Genomic DNA, 27170 nt, shown 5'->3' on the forward strand with positions numbered 1-27170 from the left:
AACACAAGATTAAAAGTCTCCATTAGGGTCAATGGAGGCTTTTCCCCTTTTGCTACCCCCCCCCCCAGTTGTGTGTGTGTGTGTGGGGGGAGATTTCAGGAAGCTTTAACCTTCCCTTCCTACTGTGTGGTGGACCCGATCGAAATTGGGGCTGCACACACTTACGCTGGAGTAAAGAAAAAGCGAACCCTCAGCTACAAACTATGCGATTAGCATAACACGGCATTTGGTTCTGTTACAGAGCAACATGGCCTAAACTTCTTACACACTCCCATTCTCTGCTTCATGAAGTTCAGTTATTTTATCTATTGTACATTTTTATATCATTTCTTATCTTGTCCAAAGACAACTCAAGGCAGCTAACGCAATAGGGAATGTTAAAAATATAAAACCTCAATGGTGCAGAAAATAGCCAAAACAAAACATAGGATGAACAAGAAAACACAGGAGAAATTTAGAACTAACAGATCCAGGCAAGCAGCCAATAAGAGAGCAAAAATCTAACAACAGAAACATCGATTCAACCCAAATGCTTTTCTAAAAAGCCAGGACAAAACCTGCCACCTCAAGCACTACAATGCCCATGAGGTTTTCCTGGGAGGGCTTTCCATAATATCAGTGCCACACCAGAAAGTCTCGACATTTGATCAGCTTGTCTGACCCTTCCCCCCATCCCCACTAAATTTCTATTCGTAATTTAGGCTGGAGTCCTATACATACTAATCTCAGAGAAAGCCCTATTGAAATGAACAGGGCTTACTTCTGAGAAGACTAGCATAGTCTGCACTGTTAACCTTCGTTTTAGACTGTTTGCAACATGTTGTTCTGTTCTGCAGTGTTATTATTCTACCTTGCAAAAATTGAGTAAAAGCATCTTAAAAATTTTGTTTTCTCTCTCTCATGGAGAAATTAGACTCCATTTTTCAACTGAGATATCAGCCAGAGAGAATCTTCTAGTGCCCTTAAGCAGCGTTGCTTAAACTCCCCTACCTCCCGTATCATTATTTGTTTAGTTTAATAAGCTAACCTTTTAGCAGAGCAACCCTATGTATATTCACTCAGAAGTAAATCCCACCAAGTTCACTGGGACTTACTCCAATATAAGTGCGTATAGGATTGTAGCCTAAATGGTTTTCATCAGAATTTTCCCACCATGGACCAGTTTTGTAACCTGGTAAGCAAAATGGTCTTAATGATTTCCCCCCTTTTGGGGAGTATGTTTTGTTGACAGATCTTTGAGGTCGATATATGCATTTTGTTTTAGTTAGTTTAGACAGAGATTATATTTTTATAGACTTTGACATGTGTGATCACTGTACTGTTCACCCCTGATTTCACTTTAAATAGGTAACTGTTGATGATCTTTTAATTTTTTTGTACACAGGTCTTTGAACCTTGGGCTCAGTTAACTAATTTATGTCACAACCTGGAATCTCGTTTACAGTCTAAACTTTTTTTAAAAGCAAGTTGTTGGGACTTAACATTCCTGGTCAAGGTTGCTTATTTCTTTGTGCATATAACTTTTTTTAAAAAATCTATTTTGGTCATTTTTTGAAAGAAATATAATTAAACTAAACCAAAATGAAAATATAAGTACAAAGAAAAATGTGCAATATGCATATCAAACCCACACTTAAGTACTGTCATAAGCTAAGGAAGATCATCACAGAATTAACTACCGTACAAAAATCATGTTGAAATTAATTCCATCCCCCCAATGGAATTAATTTTCAGTGTTGATCTGAAAAATGCTTTACTGATGAATTATTGTTGATGTATTGATAGATGGTTTGTTTATTACTTACAAGAGTCTGATTGTACATCTTTATATACCCATCTCAGTAAATTCCAAAACTGTGTGCCGAGACATTAAAAAAGGTAGACTTCTGTGAGTCCAAAGTACTACTATCACTCACAGCAGGGATTACCCATGTGTAAAAAGATATTGGAAGAACATAACATTTTTAACAGAGAAAATATTGAGTTATACCATGAGATGTGACCCATTGCTCTTTTAACCTACACGAAGGATTGAATTAAAAAGACAAAAGAGAATTGACTAGTTATGTAACAGCAGCTTGGCCAAGTTATGCCAAATATAGGAAATTACTTAAATATCAAACATAAAAGAATGGATAGTAAAGAGATAGGATTTTGAAGCAATGGCCAAACTGACATTGTTTCTCAGAACGGAGAACTGACCAAAAGGTAACACATTTGTGGAGAATAGAACAGCATTTATTGGTCTTTGTAAAGTTAATTATACCTGCCAAGTCCAAACTTACATTTTTAGATGAATCAAGATACATGTTTGAAAGTGCACTAACATGTAAGAAAATATTTTTAAGTTGGAATACTAGCAATATTTGGTGTGCATTCTGTAAGATTGTTCTATGTCTACCTTAAATTTTCTATATGATCTGTAAAATAAATAAATAAAGCTAAAAACTCCTGTGAGCCCAACACAGTACCCACCCGATACTGCCTGCTATCTCCTGGAGTGAATGACTTTTGGTCTGACCTCCTTCCAATTTGCCTTATGGGAAGGAGTAATTCTCCTGCTTTGCTCCATCAGATGTGAACTGATCTCCAGAGGAGGCTGCCCATCGCTTCTCTGCATTACTTACTGTTCTGGACTTGCCTCCTTCCAATAAGGCACACCCAGACAGAAACATGCCAGATACAAACACACCCAAGTGAGCTTCTTTAAGGGTAGATAATTGTTATTCTTGTATCCTCAAGAAGTAAACCTGTTCAGGTATAAGAATGAAGTGTGTCTCCAATTTTAATACAGAAATCAATAATTTCAAACTGAATAAAAACAGTTAAACCTGTCCTTGTACAAACAATATCCATGATACCAATTCTAACAAAAAAGCAATTTTAGGTTTAAAATTGAAAGTTAAAAATAATTATGCTTAATACAAATTTAAATTGCCTTGGCAATCCACAGTATCATCATTCAAGTCTTTATAATATTTAATTTATTTAGGACATTTTTGTACCACCTTTCATTTAATAAAGTCCTGAAGGTGGATACAAAAACTGAGAACAACTAAATTCCAGTTGACCTAGAAATCTAAAAAAAACAATAAAAGAATTTAAAACAGCAATAAACACAAAGAGCCAATATAGGAATGACAAAAGCAGAGACAAGGATCTTAAAAACATATATAAATAGGACAGCCTTTGCCTGATGCCTAAAAACGAACAACAATGGTGTCTGGCTCACAAGTCTCAGGGATGAGTCTTGTAACCGAGGAGCCACCACAGAAAAGGCTCTTCCTGGTAGCTAACCTCCATGGTAGGACACGGGCCTTAGATTAAGAACCACATGAACATCCCCATTCACTTGGGAGATGCCATTCCTACAGATATCATGGTTTGGTCCCAGACTGTTTAGGGCAGGGGTGGAAAACCCGTGGCCTTCCAACAGATGTTGCTGGACTCCAACTCCCATCAGCCTGTCAGCATGGCCAATGGTCAGGGATGATGGAAGTGGTGGTCCTCCAGATGTTGTTGGACTACAGATTCCCCACCCATAGTTTAGAGTTTTAGAAGTACCTACAGGACTACACCCGAAGTGTCAAAAACAGCACTTTTGAGTTGTTGCTAGAAACAAACTGGAAGCCAGTAAAGACCTTTTAATACCAGAATATTTAATACCAAAATATTCTGTTCAAACAGTCAGAGCATGTTAACAGCCTGCCTGACATGTTCTCCACAAAATGAGGTTTCCGAACCCTTCCTAAAGTCTTCAAGCAAGTACTATGGATTGCTGTAATAGTGCAGACCTTTTCTCCAGCTGCTTTAAAAGCACCTGATTAAATTATAACCACTGAACTGGAGCGAATCCACATTTCTCCCTCGGTTATTCTAGAACAGGCTTCCCGAATCTGGTGTCCCTGATGCATTGGACTACAACTCTCACAATCCTCAGGGCTGTTAGCAGAACACTGGCTGAACAGCGGTGAAGAATAATCGAGGCGGACATTCGAATAAAATGGTGTCTTATCCTGGGTCACGGAGGCTACTCTTTCCATTTCTGGCCATGGCAGTTCAGTGCAGCTTCCTATTTGCGGGAAATGGGTCATCTGCCTAATTCAGGACGAGCAGACAAAGTTCAATCCCATAGTAAGGGGCTATGAAGTGCTGTGCAAAACTTGCGGTTCTACACATCGCAAATTAACTGAATTTGCTACAAGCACACTGCTGCCACAGGCAGAAATAAAGCACCTGTCTCAAGCAGGGTAGTTGTGCAAATCAGTCTCAAGTTGCATCCCCCCCAGCTTATGGTCAGTTTTCCTTCTTGGTAGGGCCCCAGTTTAATCTATGCTACAAGAAATATTTTGCTGTTTTGCTCCATCAGCACTGTCAATGCACCTGCTCACGTCATTAACGGGGTTTCCTTGCCTATCCCAATTTTAATAAATCCAGTCACCATTCTTCTCCCATCACATTTGTTACAGGCTGGAAATCTATCAGAAAGGTTTACAGGTGGGGGGAGTTAAAGAAGCTATGGAGAAAAGAACCAGTGTGGTGTAGTGGCTAGAGTGTTGGACTGGGAGTCTGGAGATCCGGGTTCTAGTCCCCACTCGGCCATGGAAGCTCACCGGGTGACTTTGGGCCAGTCGCAGACTCTCAGCCCAACCTACCTCACAGGGTGGTTGTTGCTGTGAGGATAAAATGGAGAGCAGGGGGATTATGTACATTGTGAGGAGGAAGAAAGGTGGGATATAAATGTAATAATAAATGAATGGAACGGAATGGTAAATAAAGTGCAGTTCAAACATTGCCTTTTCTGATGCTCTGACTTGGATTCCTGCACTGAGCAGGGGGTTGGACTCAATGGTCTTATAGGCCCCTTCCAACCCTACTATTCTATGATTCTATGATGAGAGGTTAATCTCAGTAGAAAGAACAGCACTTACAAAGCAGCCTTCCCCAACCTGGTACCCTCCAGATGTTTTGAACTACAACTCTCATCAGCCCCAGCCAGCAAGGCTGATGGTCAGGGATGACTAGAGTTGTAGCCCAAAACATCTGGAGGGGCATATGTTAGGGAAGAACTCTCAAAGAAGAGAAATAAGAGATCGGGGAGCTTTTCCACACGAGGCATTTATTGTGCGCTCATCATTCCTTACGCATGGTTGTTTATGGGTTCTTTAGATTATATAGTCACCCTCCAGTTTTGTTTGTTTTCTGAAAGCACTTTCCCAGGTTTTTAGGGAGCGGGAAAAATTGAATATTATTTCTGAAAGGAAAAGAAAATTTTTTCCTACTCATGAAATTAAGTTATTCCACTATAGCACAGCATCATCTACAGGTTATGTAGCAGGAAAGGAAAAGCTCCTTGTGTAGAGCTCGGATCTCAATTCTGCAATGAAACCAAAAGTAGATATAGTGGATTAACAGCCTCGTGTGGAAAAGCTCCCTTCAGTTTTTATTGGTCAGAATATTATTCTCTTAGTTTGACCTTGGAGAACTCTTATCATCCCTGACAGTAGGCCACAATGTTTGCGGCTGATAGGAGCTGAGCAACATTTGGAGGGCCACATGTTTCCCACCCCTGCTATAAATGCAGGATGAATGTAGTAGGTTTCCTCTCCACCCCACATGCTTAGGGAAACTACTCCAGTTACTTGACATCGAAAGGCAAGGAGACATGCTACTGTTCATAAATGACTCGTTTTTAAAACTGGCATGATATGTCCTGATTAATTTGTGCCAATCAACAGTCTAGCTGACAGGTTTTGAACCAATCACAATTTCTGAGTGGACTTCAATAGGAGCCCCCCCCCCCCACGTGACATTGCAGTAGACTAATCCAGGTGTTACCAGGATACATATAACAGTGGCCAGGCTCTATTTAGCTAAAAAACTGTCTTTTGAACCTTCTGCAGAGAAGCTTTAGGATTGTACCAAAGAGTTCTCCTCCCAACAGCTTTCAAAGCAAATCAGGGAGCACTGGCCAGGAATTCAAACCAATGGATATTTTCTGAGCAGGCCTTCATTGCAGCCTGGAGACTTTATGCACCTTCCTGCACAGCCGCATCTACACTGCCATCTATTTACCCCACTCCTGCCTGGCTTGCACCCACTTCTCCCTAATGAGGCAAAAGAGGTGACACAGTGCTGGACTAGAGATAAAGAACAAGGGCAGATAGCCAGAAAGCCTTTAGACTAGCTTTCCACAGAACAGAGGGGTAATTAACCTCAACTAACCACCACGACTGGTGCCATATATTCAAAATTCATCCTCAGAAATCACATCCTCAGGCACCCACTGGAGAGTGGAAGGGGCCTCCTGAACAATGTGTGTGGGGGAGCAGCTAAGGAAGGGAAGGGACTAGAACCTTTAATCCTTAAATTAACTTATCTTAGGATCCAAGCTCTGTTCTCTTATGGATTTTGCAGTGGCCTTAGATGGATGCAAATAGAGTTAACGGCACTGACTGCCAAACCCCTTGTTCCCCAAAATTTCAACACCTTCCCCCGCCCTTCATTTGCATCCTGCACGAACCTACCAGAGGGGTGGGCATAAGGTAGTGTGGGATCTACTCACAGTTCTCCGGGTGATTTGCAGTAGATCAGCAAGGGACTCCCAATTGCTAACAACAGCAACAACAACTAAAAACCTGGTGGGCTCTCCCACACTGGAGGCATTCAAGACGAGGCTGGACAGGGATGCTCTGACTTGGATTCCTGCGCTGAGAAGGGGGTTGGACTCGATGGCCTTGTAGGCCCCTTCCAACCTTGCTATTCTATGATTCCCCCACCCCCACCAATATTAGGTTGTTGAAAAAGGCCACTTGGGGAGGGGGAATCAGGAGTGCGCTTTTGTTTGAAAGGCCTTCCTGAGCTTGTTTCTGGTACCGATCACCAATTCCTGGGCGGAACATACGCTCAGAGGCACCCTGTTCCTTAATTATGGCCATCTACCTGTGTCACTGTTTTGCGCCTGGAGCGCTATCAGGGGACCATGGGATTTTAGCAAAGAACAGAGAAACCCCCACGCAAGCCTGAAGTCTGGCCACAGGCAGCTTACTAGAACCGGACACCCTCCCATCCCCACTCACCTCGAGCCACCTCCCACGTTTCCAACTCGCACCTCCCTAAAGCTGCCCAGAAGCGAGCACCCCTCCCCATTCATCCGACGCCAAGTTCACCCCAGCGCCCTACGCCTACGCCTGCCCCTTGGCGTCTCCCGCGCCGCCGCCGGCCAGCCCGCTACCTGCACGGCCCGGCGTCGCTCTGCCTCCAAGAAGGCTCTCTCCCCGAACGCAGTTCCCGACGTCGTACTCACCCCCCTCCGCCGCGCTGGAAGTATAGCGGGCTGCCCCGCCCACCCTTCGCGGGATTGGACGAACGGTCCGAGCCGCGTCCAGGAGCGGAGGGAGAAGAAGCCATTCATAGAAGAGCCGGCTCTCGCTGCCGGGGATTTCGATTTCCCAGGAATGATGTCAGCGGCAGGGGCGGAGCTTACGTGGGTTATGTAAACGAAGAGAAGGGTGGTCTCGCTTCGGGCCTCCTGCAGCGTCAGAGCTGGGTGGCTCACGCAGGCCGCCTTGCTGGACTCTTTTATAACTGAAGACAGGGCCCCTGGATGCATACCGAGTGCATCGGGTAGCATTGCGCGGGAGGAGATATGCACGCGTTCTGCCCTTCTCACGTGCAAGTCATCCCGGGATGTTGCAGCCATCCAGTGAGGAACACGCCTGGGGCAGCCAGCCTCCTTCGTAAACTGGGGTGAGCAACTTGTGGCCCTCCGGGTGTTTTGGCCTCTGACTTCCAGCATCTTTCCCCATTGGCTGTGCTGGTTGGGGCTGATAGTTCTGGGCCAAAACACATGGGAGGCCACAGGGTGCCCACTCCTGCATCCGAAGTGTGCTTAGGATGGAAGTCTGAAAGTGCATATAATTGGAAGGTGGGAAAAGAAATGTGTTACATCTTTATTGCAAATCACTGCATTCAAAGAGAAAAAGCAGTCTGCAATCCTGTACCCAGTTACCTGGAAGTAATCCCTGTTGGAATCAATGGGAATTACTTCTGAGTAGAGATGCTTGGATGCACTGCATAGGATGAAGGACTGTTTAGTTCCCCTCCACCAAAACAGAACGATCTGTGTGCTGAACAGGTGGTTGTTAGTATTTTGCTGTTTTATTGTTGGTATTTTTGTTAGTTTTATTTAGTTGTATTTTCTTCTGGTGAGCATACCTTGGAAGCCTCTGGCTAGAAGCTTCCTAAAACCCCTAAATATATTAAGGGTGCAGTCCTATGCATGTTTAGACAGAAGTTGCAGGACTTTTTTCTGACTAAACTAAACATGCATAGGACTGCACCCTAAATGCAATCATTGATAAATTGCATTTCATGAGGTTTGCTAGAACTGCAAACTGTGGAATTAGTTGTAAACTGAAAGCCAGTGTGGAGAGTGTCAGAGCAGGTTCGAATCCCCACTCAGCCATGAAGCTCACTACCCCTGACGTTGGGCCAGTCACTATCTCTCAGTCTCACAGGGTTATGGCAGGGGGAAAGAGTTGGGAACCTTGTATACTGAGCTCCAAGGCACGTTAACTATTTATTGTAGAACTTGGTGCTTTCCTTACAACATAAGCAAAAGGTATATCCATATCCTGAGGAGCTTAGAACTTCCAGAGGGTTGCTGTGTTAGTCTGTTGCGCTAAAAAGAACAAAGACTTTTCTGGCACCTTAAAGGCTAATGAATTTATTATGGCATACACTACAGTCCATTTCATCTGATGCATGAAAGTGTTATCCTCATCATGCATCTGATGGCAGGTATATACATGGGTGTAGAGGGAAAACATGTAAAATGTGATATATGGCATTGAAATGCAAAAAGTACAGTCTGTGACCATTCAACTGGAGCTTAATTGTATGCAAAATAAGCATTCACAACAGCAGCAACTGGGGGTAACACAATCATCTTAGCATTGCTGAAGAAATACATCTCTGCAGTAGGACAGGAAACCGCTGGCTGATTAGGGTGTAACAACAGCCATATTCACACAGCAAAATGAAACAGAATTCTCCAGAATTCTGGCTTATTGTGAATGAGCTGCATTCTGATGCACTCTCACTTTGCTCCTCTGCCCAACAGTGACTGCTCAACAAACCAGGAAGGGTTTGCTTAGCTTGTCTAAACTGGGATTCCTGGGTTTTTGCTATTAACAAGCCAGAGCTTATTATTGGCTTACAATTCCTGGGTTGTTTGATCCCTTATCCTGAAGACCTTAGAATATACCTGAGCGACATAAGCACTCTTGTTTAAGGATAATGTCAGACAATTCATAGTGATTGTTTGACATCTGCATTTGCATGCAGCTGTGACCACTCTGAGGTTACTCTAAAGCAGGCTTAACCAACCTGGTGCCCTCCAGATGTTTTAGACTACAACACCCATCATTCCTGATTATTGACCATGCTGGCTGGAGCTGATGTCTAAAACATCTGGAGGGCACCAGGTTGGGTAAGTCTGCTCTAAAGTGAACCCATATGCGTCAACTCATTTTGTAAAAGAAAAATGGGAGATCTGTAACAAAATGTTGCAGTGTAGAGTGCTGCTGTTCAGGATTCCAGCCCCACCTCCAGCTTCCCCTCCATTGCTTCCCCCCCCCCACAACAGTCTTCATTATACTGTTCTGGGGGGTTTCCCCCCTTTGGGTTCTTGCACCAGCTTTTTTTGTAATTTTGGAAACCTGAGGTCCCTCAAGCCTACTGATACCTTCCTTTTGGGTGTCAGTGGTGACATTTTGGCTGCATAAGCAACAGCACTCAGAGCCTGAATATCGGAAATAGCAGCAATGATTATGGCAAGAATTGTTCATCTGTCTTTTTTTTTTAAGACAGTTTATTTCCTACACAAGTGTATTTGCATAATTGCACACAAAGGTCTCCCACCTACAATATTCTAATGCATTTGCTTTTGGCAGCGTTTGATCAGAGCGGCAGAAATAGGAGCAATGGCGCTGGTCTTTTTCTCCAACCACAGTCAAAATTAACACAGAACAGCAGCATCCTGATAGCAAATCCAGCATGCTTTGAGTGCAGACAATACTGGACAGACCAAGGGTGGATATATGTTGCAGTGAGCACATGGGAAGTCTGCACATGGTGCATAGGATCAGCCAGTTCAAAATGGGTAGCATAAGCATGAATATAATTAGGGCATGGAATAAGGAGGAGAAAGCAAGCAAGTGGAAGCGATGAGAGCAGTGTGCAAAGAGGCACTAAGTCAGGGGTAGGCAGACCTCAGGGCTGGTGGGATCTATTTTTGTTTTTGTTTCGTTTTGACCAAAAGTCCGATAGCCACCTACCAGAATTGGTGCAAAAGACACAGACTTAGTACAAATTCCCAGGCTCATAATTTTTGAATTATAAGTATCAGAACTGAAAGGAGCTCATAGTCCTTCCACACAAAATCCACTCCTAGCTATCCCAAGTTTTCTTCATTTCAGTAGTATAACTTTTAAGGTGGTGGCAGGAAAGAGTCCTTTGGTTGCTGCTGTTGGTAAATAATTGGGAGTCAGAAATCCTTGTCGATCCAGGCATCACACAACAACAAATTGCACCAAGCCCTTTATTAGCACTCCTATCCATTTGTGATGATGCAATGACCCCTGTATGCCATAAAGAGTTAGTCTGTTTATTACTGGCAGCAGCATGTATGAAGGTTGCAAAAGGCTGGGAAACCAAGTCAGGTGATACTGTCCAAGGGTGGCACAGTGGGATTTGGCAAGTGGCCCTAGCCGAGAAGATCACTCATCACAGGAGATGGATTAGGGGGCTGATCAAGCAAGATCGTTTCATAAAGATACGGTTTCCATTTTTGACTGTTGTTAATGAAAAGGAAAATGACTTCAGACCTCCAGGCACACAGAGATCATTTTGGAGAGATGTGATGTCTTAAGCTTTGAATCTATACTTGGTGCAGCTCTTTCTATCTAGTGTAACTTTGGCACTAGAAAATTGTATGTGGATATTTACGCTCTTGTACTTTATTGTTAAAAGTTTTATCTGTTTAGTGGAAAAATAATTTTAAAAATTAAAAGGACATCCCCTATTGCCCCGGCTGTGGGCTCTGACCTCTTAATTTAGAGGTGCCAAGATAGTGATAAATCAGACCCAGGTTTACTTACAAGGAGTAGTTTATTGAGTAACTTACAGCACACAGGCGTACCCAATGGTTTGATGTTAGTGCCACCTGAGACAGAGCCTTCAGAGCTAATACGTAGAAGGCAAACAAATCCATGAAAAAAAGAGAAAGCTTGAGACAAGGGCAAAGACAAAGAAAGTGGCAGAGAGAAAGAGAAAGTAGGAGAAGGAATCCAGGTGAAGGTAAAAGACGACAAAGAGAAAGACCAGGAGAAAGAAAAAGAGGGGCTTCCAAACCATAAAGAGTGCCCTAGCATTAACTGGGCCACCCCAAATGGTAGTTATTAGATTTGTGGAGAAAAAGCATGGCCGTAGTTGCCCCCAGGGTGAAATGGAAGCAGCTGATTATGCCTGGAGCGTATTACCTGGGGCTGGAGTAGCCACAATAATGTAAGAGTTCTTTAAGATGAGAAGATGTGATTAGAAAGTGAAGAAGAGCCTATCCCAAATGTGCGTCACTGGGACTGGTGTAAGGCAGAAAGGTTTAAGTAAGCGAGTTTCTGTTGAGACGAAGGCCAACAGCCTAATTTGCAGAGAAGACAAGCAAAGGGTTAAGGCTGGTGCATGGCACAGAGAGTTTTATGTAGAAAGTTTGACACATGATCTGCAATACAGGTTGGTCAGAGAGAGAGAAAGAGAGAGATTTCTCTTCCCAAATGGGGAAGAAGTAATAGCCCACCTCTGGGCTTTTACACATCAACAAAGTGTGATAAATCACAGCATCAGGGCTCTGTATGTGCAAAGTGAGAAAATACATCACCTAGAAAGGGAGTCCCTCTTCGACCCGATTTCAGAATGGTTTCAAGAGATTGGGGGGGGGGCGTGGAAGCAAGTGACTGCAATAATTCTGACTGTTATTGGCAGCTTTATAGCTTTGAGTGCTTGCTCATATGGTTGTTGCATTTTAAAGTATACATTTAAGTAGATGTCAATCCCCTGGTGATCACACAGCAGGTCAAGGAAGATTTGGCCCTCTGCGTAGACTGCTGTTGTCCTTTGATCATCTAGGGGTGGAACATATTGGCCCCAGGAGCATAACCAAGTCACCTGTAGTGTTAGAGGGGCCTAGAGATCCATAATCCTTGCCTAAGTTCATTATTGGTACAATTCCCTTGCTAGTGAGCCTCTGAGTATGTGAAGATGAGTCAAATGGCCGATAGCATGGCCTAGCACGTTCCAAACTAATGAGTAAAGGGCCTTATGAGACCGACCTCAGAAGTGAAGTTTGTCTTAAAGCTGCAGTGGCTGTGCTGAGAACCAAAGGCTGTTAGTCCATGCTGGGAATGAACGCTAGGGGGCGCCTGCTGTTGTTATGCTGCCTCACTGTTGTTAACATGTATGATATAAAACCCATTGTACCCCATGGCTCTGGGTTCAGAGAAGCTGTGTGATCCAACCATTGGGTATGCCTGTGTGTTGTAAGTTACTCAATAAAGTACTCCTTGTAAGTAAACCTGGGTCTGATTTATTACTATCTTGGCACCTCTAAATTAAGAGATCGAAGCCCATGGCCGGAGCAATACACTTCCTTGTCGACCTACTGCAAATTATCCAGAGATCTAGCAGTAAATTGAGAACTGCCTTCTGCCCACCCCTCTACTACATTATGGATAAGCAGCACAAACAGGATGACATGCAGAAATCAATTAATAAGAAGTAATATTGGTGTTTTAAAATTCTGCTTAGGAATTAATCCCATCCCTGCTAGGGTTCTCTAGATGAAATCTCCAGGTGGTTGGGATGTCAACTCCCAGAAGCCCCTACCAGCATGGCCAATGGACAAGAATGCTGGGAGTTGAAGTCCAAAACATCTGGAGATGTACTTTCTGCCTATGCCTGCTCTATATGGCCCCACTGTAAGATGCAAAACTTTTATGCCCAAATACTTTTACACACAAAATTAAAAAAAAAAACCCGAATATCAAGGTGCCCCAAAAACAAAGGCACTCGGGGGGAAAGTAGCAAATAAGTCATCTATTTCCATCCCCATTATGTGTTTTTTAAGCACTAAATTTGGATAGCTTGCAAACATCCAATTTTATTGCAAGAGATACTTGATCTGGGGTAGGCAGTGTTATGTTGCAACTAGATGATGGTGACTGGGCCAGAGTAGTTGGTGGGGACAGGATAAGGCTCTTCCTGGATGAAGGAGCTGCTCAAAGTATGCACACCAGCTTTGAGTACTGGCTTTAGCGCTATCGCAATCCCCATTCGAACAGCGCCACCTGCCCCGCCTGTCATAGCTGTCAGCACATCATAGCCCAGGTCCATGGCCCCCTCGATGGCACGTTCCTTTGCCAGGTCTGTGCAGCCCTGGCTTGCATAGTAGATGCTGGTCCCAAAGTTGTAGTAGGTGCTGGCCATCGGAATCCACTCCACAACAGAATGTATGTTTTGCTCCTTTTCGCGAAAGCAGCCGGTGGAACGCCGGCCCCTTGTGAGCCTGTGGCACTGATGCAGCCAGGAATGGGTGTCGTTGTGTGGCAGGAAAGAGCTTCCTGCTCGATCCACTACCTGGAAGGAACCGGTGCTACCAGAGACTACACCAGCACAAGAGTCTCCCAGGTGGTGACAAGTGGTGGCAGCTGCCCGAAACCCTCTGTAGATGCCACGCACCTGGCCTTGCAGGAGAGCTCCGTTAACCCGCATCAGGCCTTGGCAGTGCCAAGCTTGCGGAGGGGCTAGCTGGTCCAGGTTGAAGCGTATGGCAGCACTCTTGTTGCTGTCATCAGGGGAGCGAGCTGTGCCCAAAGCCCCTGCCAGCATATGCAGAAAGGCATCTGCGTCTTCCTGTCCCAGCTCCTTGTAGAGCTGCAGAACCAGGGTGCCCGCATGCTGGCTGCACCCTGCACCCTGCAAGGCAAGTGCCAATGAGGCCCGAATGAGGATCTGGGACATCTGGGACACATTGGAAAAATCGCCTATGGCATCAGGCATCAGGTCTTCGCAGGAAATGCCCTTTAGGGGCATCTGGGGCTGAAGGGATTTGGAGGATATGGAACTGAGCAGGGTGTGGAGAGGCGCTTGGCTGGAGTTGGAGGTGGACTGGCGGGTTTCAGAAGCACTCCTTCTTGGGTTAGTTGTGGGCAGCAAGTGCCCTTCCAATCCACGATGCAGCAGGAGGCCAAAGAAAGTCAAAAGCATCGCAGGTGGTGGCAGGCACATGTTGAATCGCTTCCTTGGGCCCTGTTGAAATGGGAAGGTATGAGTATATCTGGCTCCAGCTTAGAATTGGGAGGAGCCATAGCTCAGTGGGTAGAGCACCTGCTTAGCATGCAGAAGGTCCCAGGTTCAATCCCCGGCACCTCTAGATAGGGCGAGGAAAAAATCCTGCCTGAAGCGCAGGACAGCCATTGCTGCTAGTCAGTGTCGACAATACTGGGCTAAACAAACTAGTGGCCTGACTCTGTATAAGGCAGCTTCCTACGTGCCGAGCAATTCCAAAATAGCTGCAGTTTTGCCCACCCTGGAGCATCTAGCCATAATCTAGATGCACCCTGGAGCATCTAGCTGAATAGGCACGCCAAACACAGAACATCAAATATCCTAATTAGACTACTCAAGGGAGGATAGGTCTACCCTTGACAGCTAAACGGATTGTACCCATCCAGAGATTGTTTGGCAAATGCTTGTGACAAGCAAACAACAGCCACCACGTTCATGCCCTCCCTGGGAGCTGCATCACTCTGATGTCAGAGCGTTAGGTGATGGGCAGAATTCTGCTCTCGATGCCACCCAACGTTCCTATGTCCGTAGCCTGTGAGGCTGCAAATTAAACGGTGGCCTGATGTGGCCAGCTGAGTTCACATGTTCAAAGTCAGCATTATTCAGTGTCTTTGTACACGTGGCTTAGGATGCATCTTTCACCACAGCTAAAAAACCACATCCATACATGGTCTTCATTTTCCCAGCTAGGGGGCAATGTTCAATATCCTCAAACTCTCTTCTGCTGATTCTTCTGCAAGAGAAGGAACCATTTCCTCTGCGGTGGACTGAGGCACCTGGGCAGAGCTGGAAGGTTTTTCTTTCTAGTCAAACGACCCTGAGCAACTGTTGAGGAGTTGGGAGCATAGGAACCCGCCTTATACAAGGTCAGACCATTGGTTCATTTAGGTCAGTGTTGCCTACACCAACCTTCCCCATCCTGGTGCCCTCCAGATGTTTGGGACTGCAGTTCCCATTATTACTGACCATTGGCCATGCTGGCTGGGGCTGGTGGGAGCTGTAGGCCAAAACACCTGGAGGGCACCAGGTTAGGAAAGGCTGGTCTCCTCCAAGGGGAGGCAACCTTTTGGGGCCTGTGGGCACATTTGGCAATTTAAGAATCTGTCTCTGGCACCACCACAAAACGTCTGCCCCGGGAGGGGGGGGCTAGTTGCAAAGGACAAGTAGCCTGCTCAAAAGACTGAGTACAACGCAGAGGAGAGGTCTGAGCCCCAACACGCTAAACAACTCAATTGAATCTGCAGTTTTCAGTGCCAACAGAAGCTTATTTCACAGAAGGTAAACCCTTTCTCTCTCTCCATACTCTGCCTCTCAATTAATTCCCCATCACTTTTCCCCTGTCACTCCTGATCACCACCAACCCACTCTCTCACCACAGCTCACCATTCATGGACATCTCTCATTCTCTCACCACCCCCATGTGTCTATCATGTATAAATACATGCATACATATGCACCCATCCACACACACCTCCCTTTTTATTCACACTGGAAACATATGAAAAAATCAGACTCTCAGGATTCCTCCAAAATCCCCCTAAACCTTCCCCTCTCTCTCCCTCACACACACATATGTAGCCTCTGTCCATTCGGACATACAAGGACACAACCCTCCCCCACTCCCAGGTTGTTCCCTGCAGGGGAAAGCATTGGCCCGCAGACGTCCACCATCTTCATTTTCCAAGTGGCCCAGAGCCATCCATGGGTGTAGTGAGAGCCAGTGGGGTGTAGTGGCTGGGAGTGTTGAACTGGGAGTCAGGAGATCCAGGTTCTAGTCCCCGCTCGGCCATGGAAGTTCGCTGGGTGACTTTGAGCCAGTCAGAGTCTCAGCCCAACCTACCTCACAGGGTTGTTGTGAGGATAAAATGGGAGAGGAGGAGGTGGATTATGTATACCACCTTAGATTCCTTAGGAGGAAAAAAGGTGGGATATAAATGTAATAAATAATTGAAGGTGGAAGCGGCTGGTGTCCCTCACTTCGCTTGGAAGTGATCGCAGCTGCCAATAATAGATGTTTAATACAATTAATGTTTTCAAAGTGGGAGGGATGGGGCACTTCAGTAGGTGCCAAGAAAGGTGTCTGGGGACGCACTAGTACTGGTGATCACCATAGTGTAGGCCAGAGGGAGACAACGAGTGGCAGTGACTCTCCAGGGCTCCAGACAAGGGTCTTTCCCAGTCCTGCCTGGAGATGCCAGGAATTGAACCTGGGACTTTCTGCATGCAAAGCAGGTGCTCTACCCACTGCGCCACAGCCCTCTTTTGAAATACGTATTTGCTCTCCATCACATGGGGGCTGGCTAAAATAAATTGGGGAAATAGGGTTTTGTTGACCATCTGTAGTCAAATTTAGGCAGAGGGGGGCAAAAATGACATGTATGAGCGTGACGAGGGAGCTAGAGAGTATTTTGCTGTGCTGATAGTTGCAAGAGCTAGGAGAGGAGTCAGCCCAGAACTGGACACTGGCAGAGGTCAAGAGTGGGGCACTGGACAGCAGGGAGTGTGTGCCAGTGGCTTGCTACAACCACGCTTGCCCCAGGACAAGCTGCTGCACTCTGCTCCACTTAGCTAGTGCGCCACTTCCTTGGTTGGCTGAGGGGAAAGCGAGTCTCTCACTAAAGGAGAATTTACTTCCCCCACGATTTTGTGTCCTGTCTGGCCAAACATTTTGAGGAACACCGACTTTGTTGATGAGGAAGCTCGCAGGGGCCCTACTGAAGAGAAGATCCATTGGCCGGAAGTCTTTGGCCTGCTGCTTGAAACAAGAGCTGGTTCCAGGTACTGAAACAGCTGCAGCCCTTCATCAGGAGCAAGTCTTTTGGCTGGAGCAGGGCCGTTTCAAGCAGCAGGCAGGATGGAGCCCTTTCTGCCAGTGGCACCGCAGCCTCCTGCTTCACACACTTACTTGCACATCTGTCTTTTACCACTCTTTGAGGGGGGAGACCGACACCCTCAGAAAGAGAAGCAGCAGAATGTTTTGAGACGGGGAAGAGGCAAGTCGGAAGAATCACTCGCCCCTCTGCTTCTTCCTAGAAAAATAATGGGTGGTATAACCCTTCAAGATCCAGGACCCGAAGCGATGTTGGTGGGGAGAAATGAAAGATGGAGCATTAAGCGATCAAAGTTGTGTTCCCAAGACTGTATGCAATGCAGGCCAGAGTGCCACATGGAGACGTCTGAATGGTTTAAACAAATGATTGCGAACAGGGAGCTCCACCAAAAACATGAGTTTAAGCCGAGGCAGAAAGCCTTTCTTCTGCTGCCACTGCTTGCTATTCATTTATGTATTCATTCCTTTATTTATACCCCGTATTTTCACCAAAAAAATGGCATTCAAGGCACTAACAGTAATAAAACCAAGATTTTAAGTCAAATCATAAAAACAAACAGATTAAAAACATAATTAAAAAACACAAAAAAGTCAGACTCTAGAACTTAATTTCTAATTTTTGCCCTGCCTTATAACAGGCAATTGAACAGCCACAGCAGGCAGCCATGAGTCTGCTATGTGCACTACTATATTTGCTTGTATGAGGAACTCGGAGGGTGCTTCCAGATAAGGCTTTTATTGCACCATGCCACGTTCACAGAATTAGCATTAGAAGCCCTCCGTCTTGAGAGCACCCTGAGAATCATGCTGAGCATGACAACAAGCAAATAATAAACCCATTATGGCAAGGTAACATTAAATATCATGGGACAAATGCACGAGATGCCAGCCCTTTATTATGGGTGCTTTCAGGTGGAGGGCTTCTAGTGCTAACAGCCAGAAGACATTGTGCAGCTTTTCTTAATGGATTTTCCACAGCAAGAAAAAAGATGGAAGTGGTGAGAAAACACGGGGAGATAATGAGTGGAAGATGTCATCATCTGGACCCCATGTAAAATTCTGTGAATTAGGCAGGGTGATGGTGCTATAAAAATCTTATCTGAAAGCAGCACCACAGAAGTCTCGTTATCGTCCTCGCATCCGAGCTGTTTGTTAGAAACAGCCACACTATAGTAGCATGCCAGTGTTTTTTCCAGATGCTGATTCCTCTATTGTGAAAATACGGGGAGCTTTCCCATCAGCCTGGCACACTGTGCCACCCACTTCAGAATAAAGTGCGTAAGCCCACTCTTCCACAAGGCCCCCAAAACCTTTGCCCCACTTCTTCAGCACTAGTATGCCTGTATTCTCCCACCCACTCCCCTGCCACCAGGAGGGAGCAGCTTACCTGCTTGGAGAGGAGGCACAAGCGTATAATGCTCCAGGGCAGCAAATGGGAGCTGTTTCAAGTTGGTGCTTATATATATCCCAGCTGGTCAGTCTTATCAGCAGACCCAGTTGCAACACCCAGCTTCATTGGCAAATTCTGGCAGATTCCCTCTCCCTTGGTAAGGGCCCCAGAAGTTGTCTGTCCAACTAACGCTTGTTCCTACTGCAGTTTTCCCCTATTTGATTTAGCAGTTAACTTGACTAGGAATTCCTGAAAATGGTAGATATGTTCTTTGCAGTGAGGCGGAAACAAGGGTCAGAAAAGAGTGATCAGGAGGTGTTAGGTAACGGGGGGAGAGAAGAGGAGGAATTGCTGCATGTTGGTTGCTCCTGTTTGCACAATTGAAGTCAATACCTGTGTCCGCAGTGCCTAATGTTAGGGCTGGAATGCTGGTCAATTATTGACAAATGACTGCCTATTGCCAAATATTTATGACAGCGGCATCTTTTGTTGTTGTTGTTTTTAAAACATCGTGGGGGTCTTCCTACTTCCCCCTACTCGAAAGGTTGTCACAGAGAGGAAGGCCGGGATCTCTTCTCGATCATCCCAGAGTGTAGGACACTCAAGTGACAGGAAGCCAGATTCCGGCTGAACATAAGGAACCACTTCCCCGGCTGTTAAGAGCAATACGACAATGGAACCCATTACCTAGGGAGGTGGTGGGCTCTCCCACACTGGAGGCATTCAAGATGAAGCTAGACAGCCATCTGTCAGGGATGCTCTGACCTGGATTCCTGCATTGAGCAGGAGGTTGGACTCGATGGCCTTGCAGGCCCCTTCCAACCCTACTATTCTATGATTCTGATATAATGGGGAGAACCGATACAATGGGGAGAAGGGCTCACGAGGAATACTGCACTCCAGGAAAGCGGAAATGGTAAGGGGAGGACCCTGAACCAACAATTCTAGGGCTTGTCCAAGCCCCAGCAGTGCAAATGCCATCATGCCGCTTCCCAATTGCCCTGCCAATCTAACATGGCTATGCTGAAGCATATGGTTTCAGCTTATGGGACAACATCAGGCCTGGATCAGGGCGGTGGGCTTACAAAGAGAACTCCCCCACATATGCAACATGGGGATAAATATTCACCCTTACTGAAAGTAAGGTCATGTATGTGAAATACTTTGAATACCTGAAAATGCTGAGTATTACTATCATCATCCTGTTTCTACTTAAAACAACAAAGGAAGGACAACATGATCCCCCATTCCCTTCCCCTCCCAGAATTTCTTTCTGTTTTGAGTAATACATGGGACAAGGCAGAGAAACCTTCAAGACTTTTTATTTCATTAGAATTTATCAGCCAAGAGTGGTTTGTTTGTTTTTTTCATATCAAAGGTACAACACTCACATACAAAGAAAAGTTACACATAACTCTGCTGACACTGGGGTAGATCCCTGAACAGTCAAGTAAGAGACAATCCTTACAAACTTCTCTGGCATTGCCTCCAATTGGAACAGCCCAAATAATGAAATAACTGACAAAGGCAGCAAAACAGAAACAGCTTAAGCGACTGGCAAGGAAGGAATCTTGCTTCAGGGAGGTCTTCTGGGTGCAAAAGGCAGCACAGGAACACCTCTTCCCTGTGTAACTGCAGCTTTTGAACCCCACCCTCCCCTTGCCCCCTCCCCCATTCAACTCTTAACACCTGACATTAAATGGGAAGGTGCATTTCCTGCTCCAGCACCCATTTTTGGAGAAGGAAGATAAAGCACAGAACAAGGCACAACGGGAACAGCATAGACAACAGGGTGTGCGCGGGTATTTTAAGGCAACATGTGACTAAGCAAGGGGACAAGCCCATGAAGCCTTAGCTAGGCCCAGGGGGAGGGGAGGGGAGGGGAGGGGAGGGGAGGGGAGGGAGACAGACCCACAAGCCAAGGCTAGGGAGAGCCAACACACCCCATTTCTGGTGGGCAACCCGAGTCTGCGAGGATGGCTCTCTTGGGCTCTAGACCAACAATGGGGCTGTTCACCTGTAAAAGCAGCAAACTGTGGTTTCATTAACTCATGATTTGCCATGGTGCATGCCGGATGTGTTCCATGGCCCTTTTGAATATTCAATCTATTCAAAATATGTATTCTATTCTATTATGTATTCTAGATCTATTCAAAATATTTTGAATAGATCAAGGGTTGCTATGTGACGTCTGAACCTGGACACTATAGGTTAATTGTGGGTTAAACAACCCACAGTTAATCAAACTACTAATTATAACTGTTAATTAACCCAAGATTTGCCACTGTTACGTGCGAACTGGGCCATATTCAGCAATGCCATTTGGGGGGCAGGTTACAAATATGGAACAGTTTAAACTTCTTCCTGAACCAGCTTCAATATCTATCGTATCTTGGAGCAGAGCAGCATGGGAATCGGCCTAATGCCTTTACCCCTACTCTCTTTTGACCTCAACCGATCTCACATTTCTCTTTTCACATCGAGGAGTTCAATCTCTGTATCCCCTCCCAAAAATGAAAGCACTGTGCACGGAGAATATGGGGATTTCGACAGTTTCCAATATGGCCTATCCAAGTTTCCACAGTGTGAGATGCTCGTTTGCAGCCCCAGGGCTGGGGGGTGGGTTTAATGGGCCTTGTGACCCAGTAGGGAGGGAGCTCCACTCCATCAGTCCTCCTCCTCTTCCACAATTCGCAGGCACTTCCTCTTGCTGGAGGGACATGGCCCGTCCTCATCGCTGGAGCCTGCAGCGCCAAAGCCAAATACAGCGTGCATCAGAGCAGGGCATTAGCTAGAGCGGCGTGGACTTCCATGCAGTCACTTACTCTCTAGCTTTATCTCTAGCTTTGTTAGTTTAAAGACTGTCTATTCTCTCTACTTCTGTTTTCCACTGGATCAAGGAGCCCATATGCTTCATTCAGGATGGAGACCATTCTGAGTAACAGCTGGATTTTATATTTTCAGAAAAGAGGCGTTAACCATTGTTTGCTTCTTTCTTGTTCTTAGTGGTCATGACAGCAGTCTCAGGTGAAACCTGAAACCATCACATCATCTGGCAGAACCTGATTTGAACATCTGCGACCCCTCCTCCTCCTCCATACCATCTGGAGATTCTGACCATGCAAACGGCAACATCCAATCAGCCTCCTCACCATTCTTATTCCGCCCCTGCTCTCCCTGGTCAGCCTGCTTTTTGTAACATTTTGTAAGAGATCTCAAGATCTTGAAAGCTTACACATTTTTGGTGATCTTCAAGTTGGCCTAATAGAGGCCACTAATATGGATTTTGAAAGACTAGAAAGTTACTGCAAAAACAAAAAGGAATATTCAGGGCACTGAGGAAAGCAAGATGGAGCGGCAGGGAAAAAAAAGAGTGTGTGCAAGGTTGGATGGGCAAACTTTCACTGCTGCCCATTCCTGCATAAGGGGTAACCTTTTTTCTTTTAAGCCTTACTAGAACATACTTAGCAGGGTTTCCCAAAGTTCTGATAAGCTGAGGCACACTTTTTTCTGAATTAAAATTGGAGGCACACTTCACTCTTGTGCCACCCTGTCCCCGCAAAAAGGTTTACTTTTCCAGGATGTAGGGATAAGAATTACCAACTTCAGTAGAACTTACCTCCTATGTTGCTTTGTGATTCTTGGCATGCATCCTGACTGGAAGGTCAGAACAATGACACGCAGAGGGGCAATGGGGCTCTTCCTCAGAGAGGCAAGTAATTCTGCTACATTTTCTGAATCAGGAGTGAATGAATGATCCAATCCCAGCTTTACATCCCATGCCCCATTTCTTTGTTTCCTTTGTCTGTATCTAACATGTGTGTCCTCTGTCGCTTGCTATATCTGGCTGCTTGTTCTAGTAGCTTACTACTACCTCTCCCCTCCCCCTCTATTACTACCTCTATTACTCCCCCTCTATTACTCTATTATCGTCATCATCATCGCCACCACCTCTCCCCTCTATTGTTGTTCTGATTGGTTTTAATTAATTAAAATATAAATAATGAAATACTTAAGGGGGAAAAAAATCAAGCCACATCTGATGTAGATATGGCAGAACTATTTGCCATGCAGAGACAAAGTAGGTGGCTTCCTTCCTCTGCAGGAGGAGTGCTGTGGGCTCAGAGAAGCCTCTAAATTGCTTAAGTTTATTTCCCACTGCATGCCAGTTATTCTCTTATGGCAGAACAGGGTGTCCCCAGCACACAGTTCAGAAATGACTCTCCTAGGGTCTGATGAATTCTGCCCAGGAGATGCATGGATGAAATATTTCATGAGTTAGGGAAGAGCAGGCAGTGATGGATGCAGATGAACAACTGTGGTGGAAGTAACTATGCTAGAGACATGACGCATACCTTGCCCGTGGCTTTCCTCCTCCTCCATGTCATTAATCAAGCGGTTCCGCTTGGGTCCTACAGAGCGCTGGATGGGTTCCTCCCTGAAAATAAGAACAGAGTAAGAGGTATGACCCCCACCTGTGGGCACCAAAATAGGGGGGAAGAAATGACACTGGGAGACAAGAATACAAATCAGACACTGCAGCTTCCAGCCCACCACCATAGACAGGTTTTCTAACAGGCAGGCTTGTTTTCCTCCTTCATCCTCCACCCAAGCTAGAACTCTTGTGTGCAAATTTTTGTATTGAAATCTACACTCCTGAAAGGAATATAGAGATTTGCACTGACTGGTAAAAACAAATGCAAGGAATGCCAGAGTACCACTTCAATAGGATGCCAGTGCTGCTGGCTGGTCACCCATTGAATGTAGCCATCCATGTGTAGGGCGGCCAGTACCACGCTATGGGGCAGGGCACCACAGTTAAGGAGGGAGAAGAGAAAAAGCAAATCCTTGTATCCATGTTGTGCCTCTGCTCAGAATATGGCAGCTTTCAAAGTGAGAGCTGGAAGTGCAGGGCTGTGCAAGAGTCATCTTTTCCTGTCTCTATGAATTGGATATATAATCCTGAGCTTGAAGGACAGGGCTTCTCAATTCCAAGATTCTCTAGAAATGAGAAAAAAATTCAACAGGAAAGAAAAATGCATGCTAAAAGGGGGCGGGCACTGTATATTGCATAGAGCAAACATGAATCTGAAACACATGTTTGTTTTGGTCCAGGGGTGCAGAATCTCAGGCCCAGGAGCCAAATCTAGCCCTCCTGGGAGCCAAATCTAGCCCTCCTGGGAGTCAAATCCCACCCTCAGATGGCCCTACCCCCTTTCCCCCAACTGGGTGGGGAACCACTGGGTGGTTTCCCAGCTTTTGTATAGCTTTTCCCCCATTCTAAAAGGTTGAAATGCCCCTCCTAAGGCTTAGTGACTGGCAGGAAGCGCTTTTAAACTAGAATATGCTGGTATTTTCGGCCCTGCCCGCCAGGAATGTGGCCCCTGAAAGTTCCTCCAAAATGGTTTTCGGCCCTTGGGCTGAAAGAGCTTTGGCACCCCTGTTCTAGCCATTACTTGTGTTCTCCTCCTTCTGTAAATCATTATTCTCAACTTTGCTCACTCTGTATGCAGGTTGTCTCCTTCCCACCCCCTGCCTCACTTTCACATGCACAGTCCCTAGTTCTCACTTTTCTGGTATCAGGCACTGTGTCTCCCCTGTATCACGATGATCTTCCTCTGAAACCAAAAAGACAGAAAGTGTGTTAATTGAAAGCCAAGCTGCCTCTGCATAGGGCTGTGGTAGTTTGATGGCGAGGCAAGATAGTTGCTGAATACAGTAATTCAGCTCAGTTTTCCACCCATTCAGATACAGAGATTTCCAACCGAGGCACTGGAACATTCCAGAACAGGCTTCCCCCAAACCCAGCCATAGCATAGCACTCTTTTCCTCACGGTTGCAGAGAAAATCTCAGTAAGAGGCTGAACATCACAAGTTCAGCACCAGAAGTAGCGGTTCCCCAACTTTCCGAATGGGTGGGCACATCTGGAATTTTGAGAGCGTGTTGTGGATGATCTCACAAAATGGCTGCCATAGGGGTGGGGCTTGCTCATTCATAAAATGGTTGCCCAGGTGGGACTGTGCAGGACTGTGGCCAGCAACTCATGACTACGATCAGGAGATGCCGAGTGATCTCTAGGCCAGCGTGGACTTCAAAATACTTTTAAGGGGATGAACACATGGAATTGATTTCAACCACTGATCCAGAAGCCGGTCTTCCACAAGTTGTGTCGCCTGTAGCACCTGTATGCGGGGCCATCTATACTCCAGGCCTATTCAACGCATGGCTTACTCAGTTCAACACAGCCCAGCAGCTATATTTTGTGGCACGCCGGGTGGTAGATGCCTCCTCGGTCCCAGGCAGGCGGCAAAGCGGGAAGTTTATCAAGCCCCTGATGGGCTACCAGCATGGCTAGTGGGCTGTTCTACCTTGACAGATCACAAGTTGAGTAGGCCTGGAATATACATTGCTCCGATTACAGGAGCTGGAGACAATGCAACCTGGTTTACTCCATGCAATGGAAAAGATCTGGCAGAACCCAGTGAAACTTAACATGAGAAAAGAGTAACCAATTCTGCAAATTCACGTGTCTTGTATGAAATGAAACTGAGAAAAAAGCGACTGTTTAATGAGATCCCTCTGTAAATGTTTGAAGTGCTGCAAGCATGCCAGTAGGAACACGAAGCTGAGTAACTGATTAATCAGCAGTCTGAGGAAGTTATTCTGGGCTGGATTTTACAATAAGCAAGGGCTGAGCTTGGATGTTAGTATTTATCTTTTAGCGTCTACCGTTTACTTGTGTATTTAGACACCTCAATGCAAAAACAAGTATGTCAAACCCTCTCCGTGTTGGATGTACAACTGCAAAGGGAGAGACCTAAAATATGCACCTTGTACAACAGTACATGCGCATTGCAGTCCACCAACATGGGAGCAACCGGCACTGGGACAGAGAAACGGGTGATTCTCTTTCTTGGGACGAGGTCTGCATTTGAGGTCTGAAGCCACGTGAGTCTTGCTTTGGATCTTGTCTGAAGTCACGTGCACAATCCTAAGAGACTCTAAATCAATAGGATGTGCTTTTTATATATAGGAGGGAGTATGGATGTGAGTGCATACAAAATGTGCTACAACTGCCTGCTCGCTCTCTCTCTGTGAGCCCCACTCCAGCCATTGGCTGAACTGCTGTGATGTTATTAATTGTTCACAAATGCCCTGCAGAGCTAGCACCCAAGGATAATTGGAGGAGGCAAGGAAATAGGGCGGGGGGGGGGGGTTGAAAAAACAAGGAAGGACAAGAAAGAGGCTGTAGAAACATCTCAGGGAACGAAGGGACAGGATTGGTGGCATGTAATTAAGTGAGAAAGGTGGAAGGCAAGTAAGCAGCCTGGCAACTGGTAAGGCACAGAGATAGCAAGCAAGAGAGACAAAGAGGCAGGAAAACTGGGCTTAGCGATGACGTGATACAAGTATATACTTGATATAACCTCTGTCGGTAGGCCTCTAATGATTATTCCTGTTTGTGCAATTTAATGGGAGGGGCTAGTTTCAACAGGCAGGGTTTTGGTTACTACCGCCCCTTCTCTTTTCACTGCTATCTGTGTCCCTGTATACACCTCACCAGCTGGCTGCTCTTTGGTCTCTCCCTCCGTTTCTTGTGAGGCAATAGAAGCAGCCACATGTCGTAGTTGCTCTGGCCTGAGCTTGGCTGGGATGCGCCAAAAAGATTCCTGTAGGAAGTAAAAAGGCAGGCAAATCAATAAATGCTGCTCGTTCCTGGCCACAAGAGATCACGATTTGCTTCTGTTCCTGGTCTCCTCTTAAAAGCTTCTTGTTGCAGTGAGGCTAATGGGCGAGGTTTGCCCCAAATGACAACAGCCAAGTTCAGGCCTGCTGCAACACCCAGTCATAAATCTGGATGAAAACCAAGCAAGAAAGGGCAGACATGAGGATAACAGTCAACCCTTTTCTGAATGAACACAAGAAAACAAAGTAATACATTAACAACCATCTTATGTGGCTATGTAAGATGCAAGTTTCAAAAACAAACAAATGGTGTACTAATAGTGCTAAACCTGGGATTCAGGGGTGGGACTATTCTAAAACTGCCTGGGAGATCATCCTTTTTATCTCTATTGACATTTAAATCTTGGGTGCCTTCCCAGTACTTCTAGGTCTCTTTGACTTAGAAGCTACACACAGCAATCTTATTCTGAGAAACCCAGCTTCAGTGAAAGCAAGGGGAGAGTTGAAAGACAAGCAATGCTTTTCAGCATCATTTCTAGTCAGCATTTAGATCAAAGGTGGGCAAGTTGTGGCCCTCCAGATGTTGTGGCCTACAACTCCCATCTGCCGTAGCCAGCATAGCCAATGGTGAGGGATGGGGGGAGTAGTAAGCGCAACATTTGGAGGTCCACAAGTTGCCCGCTCCTGGTTTACATAAAAGAAACAGAGATTAAGATTAGTTGAAACTCTCGGGCCACAGTTAACACTAGTTTTAAAACTGTCCTTCCCAAACAAAAATATACCTGTACAAAATATATCCAAACAAAAACATGCCTCTTCTAAACACCAAATATATCCCTTTAAAACCCTATTACACAAAG

At 45.7% G+C, this 27170-nt stretch overlaps 3 protein-coding genes across 15 annotated transcripts in view; all 3 read right to left on the reverse strand.

The window, feature by feature from the left end:
* STAT2 (signal transducer and activator of transcription 2) overlaps nucleotides 1-7311 on the reverse strand; it is a 48052-nt gene extending 40741 nt beyond the window's left edge. For 2 of the 5 annotated variants that reach the window (XR_014788145.1, XM_084837098.1), the window contains exon 1: nucleotides 2628-2763. Coding sequence is in view for 1 of the 5 variants with exons in the window: in XM_084837098.1 (XP_084693224.1) it covers nucleotides 2628-2675 (48 nt within the window). In the remaining 4 variants the exon portion in view is untranslated. Of the gene's footprint in view, nucleotides 1-2627; nucleotides 2764-6565; nucleotides 6786-7079 lie in introns of those variants that run through there. The other 3 variants (XM_084837099.1, XM_084837100.1, XM_084837101.1) reach the window with 3 other exon arrangements.
* Nucleotides 7312-9872: 2561 nt separating this feature from the next.
* APOF (apolipoprotein F) lies at nucleotides 9873-18665 on the reverse strand. Its single transcript, XM_084837113.1, has 2 exons — nucleotides 18621-18665; nucleotides 9873-14364 (listed from the first exon to the last, which is right to left on the reverse strand). The coding sequence occupies exon 2, from the start codon at nucleotides 14341-14343 to the stop codon at nucleotides 13264-13266; it is 1080 nt and encodes a 359-aa protein (XP_084693239.1). The 5' UTR covers nucleotides 14344-14364; nucleotides 18621-18665; the 3' UTR covers nucleotides 9873-13263.
* A 1258-nt stretch (nucleotides 18666-19923) lies between these two features.
* TIMELESS (timeless circadian regulator) overlaps nucleotides 19924-27170 on the reverse strand; it is a 66182-nt gene continuing 58935 nt past the window's right edge. For all 9 annotated transcript variants that reach the window (XM_084837109.1, XM_084837112.1, XM_084837108.1 and 6 more), the window contains exons 27-30: nucleotides 26186-26294; nucleotides 24193-24241; nucleotides 22979-23061; nucleotides 19924-21367 (exon numbers count right to left, since the gene is read on the reverse strand). In XM_084837109.1, the coding sequence (XP_084693235.1) occupies nucleotides 21291-21367; nucleotides 22979-23061; nucleotides 24193-24241; nucleotides 26186-26294 (318 nt within the window). In that variant the 3' untranslated portion in view covers nucleotides 19924-21290. The remainder of the gene's footprint in view (nucleotides 21368-22978; nucleotides 23062-24192; nucleotides 24242-26185; nucleotides 26295-27170) is intronic.

Source organism: Heloderma suspectum, chromosome 2, assembly GCF_057233095.1.
Source record: "Heloderma suspectum isolate Gila_16-S chromosome 2, 16-S_ref, whole genome shotgun sequence".
In the NCBI taxonomy this organism is placed as follows: domain Eukaryota; kingdom Metazoa; phylum Chordata; class Lepidosauria; order Squamata; family Helodermatidae; genus Heloderma; species Heloderma suspectum.

Coding starts and splice junctions, on each gene's coding strand:
- APOF (XM_084837113.1), bottom strand. CDS start 14,343: ATGTGCCTGCCACCACCTGCGATGCTTTTGACTTTCTTTGGCCTCCTG.